Source organism: Phalaenopsis equestris, unplaced genomic scaffold, assembly GCF_001263595.1.
Source record: "Phalaenopsis equestris unplaced genomic scaffold, ASM126359v1 Scaffold000294, whole genome shotgun sequence".
NCBI lineage: Eukaryota > Viridiplantae > Streptophyta > Magnoliopsida > Asparagales > Orchidaceae > Phalaenopsis > Phalaenopsis equestris.
The window spans coordinates 395,910-401,412 of NW_018164736.1; the positions used below are offsets into that span (position 1 = coordinate 395,910).

A 5,503-nucleotide genomic window follows, 5' to 3' on the forward strand; every position below is an offset into this window, starting at 1 on the left:
ACATTTCTATGAAAGTTTAGTGGTCATTTTACAAGGATTTGTATATTTAGATATGGATAGAGAATTAGATGATAAAAGAAGTACAACAGATGAACAGAGTATATCATCACTTTGAGGAATAAGAGCAGAGAGTTGGACTTCTAGGTTGCAAAAGATTGTTGCACTTTCAACTATGGAACTTATATACATTGCTATCACTGAGGTCAGCAAAAAGATGATTTGACTACGGGACTTTATGACATAATTGGGCAAGATCCAAAAGATTGGAAAGCTTCATAATAACAATATGAGTGCAATTCATTCTACTAAGAATGCTGCTTATTTATGCAAGACAAAACACATATAGTTAAAGTATCACTTTATAATCTCCCTCCTAGAAGATGAAAACTTGTTCTTGGAGAATGTGTAAGAAACTTATAATCCTGTCGACAAGTTGACGAATGAGGCAAGGAAACTGTCGAGAAACTGGAGCTATTTCTGACTTCAGTTGGATTCCATGAAGGTTGAGGCTGGGGTTGAGCCACATCACACTTTGTGACCATGATGATGACACAAATGGAGATGTAGATCTGGAGGACATGTGTTCAATCTCCAAATGGGAGATTGCTGAGTTGTGAATCCTGAAGCACCTATAATTGAAGAATGTCACGGTAGTAATAATATAAAGCCATTTACGTGTAGCACACTCACACTTAGATGTAGCGCCCGAGCCTACAGAAAGAGGGAGCAATGCACTCGTGCTCATATAGGCACACCCACCTGAAGTTTGCAGCGTGCCCAAGCCGGTTTCAAGTTCATCTCGAAACAGATGAAATAATTATGCCGATATGTGTCATGACCACGTCGCGAAACGGTAGATTTTGGAATAGCTCTTAAATTTGCGATTTTTGATCAATAGAGAGACTCTTTCGTGCATTTTTGTTGGCAAAAATTCTCGTGAAGGGAGGAGGATTTCAATATTCTTTTCTCTCATGAGATCGAGATGAATGGTTTGGAGCAAAGTTTTCTAAGTTTTATTGTTTGTAGAGAGTAGTATGAGTGAGTATTTTGTACATTTTTTGTTTCTTATAGTGGAAATTGCTGGGTGTTGCGGCTCCATAATTTTTTTTCACGATTATAGGTTTATTCACGGTAAATTTTTGTGTGCTATTTCTAGAATTATTTTGCTGTACTTTTGTTTGATTTTCTTAAGTATTCTCGAATTAGTGCAATCTTATTCCATGGTGTAGTTTTGATTCTAATTAGATCGACGCTTTAATAAAAGGCTATTTTCATCATCCCGATCATGGCTCGACGGCTCAGTCAAATGGAATGAAGGAGGGAGAAAGGGAGTTTGGTTCTCTATCTTCAGCTAGGTCAAGGAGAGTGAGGTGCATGAAATAAAGAGATTTTTATTGTGGTTAATGGCTTGGCCTATGCAGAGGGCAAGTTGGGATGCCCTAACCCTTGTTTTCTCTTAAATAGAGCAATGAAGTTTGAGAATGTGGCAAGCAAGCTGGAAAAAATGGTAAGGGACATATCACAAAGAAATCAAGTGTGAGTGGTAAATCGATAGGGAAGGCGGTGCAAAGAGGAAGCACGATAATTATGAAAAAAAATGAAAGAAATCTCGCGTGAAGCCCGATTGGGAAGACGATGCGGGAGAGGATCATGCAATTCACACATTAAATTGAGGGGCAAGACTTGAGAAGTCGATGATAGTGTGACTCTGGAAAAAGTAATGTTTTTGTTTCTACACTTTATATCACAAATCTCTATATAAAAAAAAAAAACACACACACACACACACACACACCTTGATTTATTAGGCTATAAAAATTAATTGACAAATATTTTAAGAATATAATTAAAACCAAATTCAAAATCCACTTTATTAGATTTTAAATACAATTCAATAACTTAACATTTTTCTTCTCTTTCTAAATTTAGGGGGTTGACCATTCTGTTCTTTATATAGATTGCTTCCCATCTTGCACATTTAGAACATGCAATGCAAATAATATTGTCAACCATGAAATTCCCAAAAAATAAATCCTATGAACATAAAATTATGCTAAAGAGTAATATTAATTAATCTAAAGATGAACAAACAAATCTTAGATTTTGAAGAAAAATTTCGCTTTTCTTAATTATTTACGATAAAAGTTAATAATTTTTGAACAATCAGATGAAAAAATAAAGGAAAAAAAAAAAAGAAGAAGAAGCAAAAGGTTCTTTTCAAAATAAAATTAGAACTCTCTGGTCGGGAGAAGTCAATACAGCCAAGCAAAATTCACCCCGGCAAGCTGGCACGTTAGGGCACTAATTCCTGTTCTTCCGAAACAGAAGGAAAGATGCAATCTTAGATTACTCGTTTCAGTTCGAGTTCCCCAAAGATCGGAAATTGATTCCGAGCTTTACCTCCCAACCTCGCCCAGTGCCATTGCGAAGTTACTGATCGCGATCACGACTTCTTTTGCTGGCAGTCAATCGCCTCTGCAGCCCTCGGCGAATGCGCGCAGAGTGAGTCAGCTTCGTTTCTTTCCCGTTATATTGCTTCTAATCGGGACTTCGACGAAGAGAAGTGTTTAAACTGGTTACTGATGAAGAAACGTTTCTAGTCCTATTGTTTTTTGTTGAGAAACCCTATTTAAAGAACTCTTTTTCTAGCATTCTTATCGTTTCCTAGTTGGTCTCAGTGAGCACTTTGAGTTGTGGCTTGTGTTTCGATTATGTGCATGGAATTAGTGAAATTTGAAGTTCTTCAATCTTATGCATATCGTGGATGTATGGGATAGCGGTAAGTACTGCTTATGATTTATTATTATTGTTATTTTGTTGGTGATTTGAATTCTTTCTTTGAAGCTTAGTGCTGTTCCATCCACCTTTCCATAAGTGGAAGTTGAGCTCTGCAAAGAGTGAATGTGATTGTGGTTGTCTTCCTTAAGTTGTGTTTACTATTTTGGCTACTTAATTGTATTGTTACTATTTGTGAAGGTGCATTGAAGAGCTTCTGGGCCTTTAAAGAATTAGATTAGACAGTATAAAATGTTGCCCGATGTTGGGTGCTTGAAGGCTCTACCCTGATGTGTCTTATTATTTTGTTGATAGGAGATCAATGTACAAGCATATTTTTGTGGGGGCTCTCCCAATCAGGCTGGTCAGCTGGTGTTCGGGTCATTTCGGATAGCATTTAATTTGTTGTCATTCTAAATGCAAAATCTTGGCGTTTATGCGCATAGAATGGATCCCGAGCTGTTGGACAAGCAAAGGAGGACAACACAGGATTACATGTAAGTCTAAACTGGCAAGTTGAAGTTGTTAAATTGTATCTTTAGGGTCAAACATGTTTTTTAAGGGACATTTACATACATAGGATATAGTTCTTATACATTTACTTATCTCAGGCCTAAACTTTCATATTTATACACATAACACTCAAAATTTTAATTTCTCATAAAAAATAGCACCGTTATCACTTTTTAAAAGTGAAAAATACATTTTCATTCATGGGCTTAAAGTACCAAAGTGCTGCATATTTAACTTTTTGGGCGTTAGATATGTAAACACATAAGAATTGTATGCTGCATATTTAACTTTTCTTTTTTTCTTAAATCATAGAATTGGTTGTAAATCTGGTTTTAATGTTGTTTAAGCTTCCTTGTTTGATGATGATATCAAGGCATTGAACACAAAATTTTTGTTGATAATAATGCTTTAGTTAGGCAGGTATGCAATTCCTATTTGAGAATCTTGCAATTTTTATAGTTGCTTGGTTGCTGAATTTCATGCGTTGACTTTTTGATTGTATTATTTATTGGGTGAATAGTAAGATTTAAGGTTCTTAAACTATTTTAAATAGTTAGCATTAATTACATGAATTTTCGCCAATGAAGCAAACTCTATAAGCTATCACACACACACATGCTATTGGTAGGCAACTCAATTTTTATCTTGATTAGTCTAGCATTTCAGTTACTACGCAGTATTTGATCAACTTTGACTAGGCTTTTGAGGCGATCTGTCTCATATAAAGTTTCAAGATGGTTATAAGCACTCATATTCCATGATTAAATTTATCCAAAAATCTACTTTCCATGCAAGGTCATGTAGCGGTTAAGCATGAATGTGAAATTTATTGTTTTATCTGATATTTGAGCTATTTTTGCGGTGCTCCTCGGCACTTATATATCTATTTTATTTAGCTGCATCTCTCAAATAATTTAATTTGGTCGATAATGTTTTGCCTATCAATATACTTCTTTGAGTTATGACCTCCTAAAGATTCATAAAACTTTATGTGATTTATTTTTATCATGATATGATGTGTACATATACTATTTTTATATGGATTACTTATTTAGGTGCGTCTTAGATCTTGTCCTAACGTGCAACATCTGAAAGCTGGCAAAATGCCTGTCATGCCTGAAAGCGAGCGAAGTGCATGCTTGCCTGGACCGGTTTGGTCCTCGCTTTTCCTTGTTGTGGTGCCAGCCGGTCCCTTGGGGTTCATTTCTAATTATCCTGTTATTATAAATTTTCTTTCTTGATGTATTAGGGTTAATTTTTACGTGTGTTTAGGACAATCGTCAACGTCTCTGGTTTCCCCTTCTATGTATGTATCCGAAAGTATGAGTGTTGCTCCAGCTGTATCTTGTTCCAGAGGTGGTGATTAATCCTTGCTCTACCCTTCTCCACCCTCCCTACTTTGCTCCCCCGCTTCCCTCCATTGCCTCCGCCACCTAACACCACACCCCTTTTCTGATTTATTGCTGTTCCATCCATCCTACCTTATAGCCGCCGTCCAAACAAAAAGGTGATGTTGCTTTCTGCTACTATGCAGTCATCCAGCTTTGCCGCCACCACCTAGACTCACCTCTTCTTGAGGGTTCCTCCTGTTTCAGTCATTACCGTCATCCAGAAAACCGCAACCTGCTGGTTTCCTTCACTTCCAGCTGCCTTCTGCCCCATCCGATCCACCCTACCGACCACCATACCCTTGGACTGACCTAAGGATGAATTTGTGTTGTTTGTTGCAATTTCAGATTTTCATTTGTTTTGTTGTAATTTCTATTGGAAGTTGGTAATAATATTTATCGTTGTTTGTTGCAATTTCAGATTTCCATTTGTTTTGTTGTAATTTCTATTGGAAGTTGGTAATAATATTTATTTTTCATTGTTGTTTGGTTTTACTTCAGTATCATTTGATATCAGATATAACTTATGATACCAGAGGAGGAATCCCAAGCCACAAAAGAAATACAACTATTATTATTGAAATTGAAATTGATTACAACGATGGCTCTTCCACAGAAAATAAATAATAACAAACACAAAACATAGGACAACACAAACAAACACCTTTAAGATGTATCCTAATGGGTGGTGGATGGTGGCGGGACCATAGAAGGTTGGGCTGGTTGGGTGCGGGATTCGCTATGGGCAGAAAGCGTTGTGATTGCAGGTGTGGGGGAATATGGGAGCTGTGGTGGGTTGTATGGGGTTGGGCTGCAATTGTAGGGAA

The 5,503-nt window shown here is 36.8% G+C and overlaps 1 protein-coding gene across 1 annotated transcript in view; it reads left to right on the forward strand.

The window, feature by feature from the left end:
• Positions 1-2,206: 2,206 nt before the first annotated feature.
• The window catches only part of LOC110025186 (histone acetyltransferase HAC1-like), a 34,947-nt gene continuing 31,650 nt past the window's right edge, over positions 2,207-5,503 (forward strand). Inside the window, 2 exon segments of the mRNA XM_020725504.1 lie at positions 2,207-2,502; positions 3,091-3,272. Of these exon segments, the coding sequence (XP_020581163.1) occupies positions 3,223-3,272 (50 nt within the window). The 5' untranslated portion in view covers positions 2,207-2,502; positions 3,091-3,222.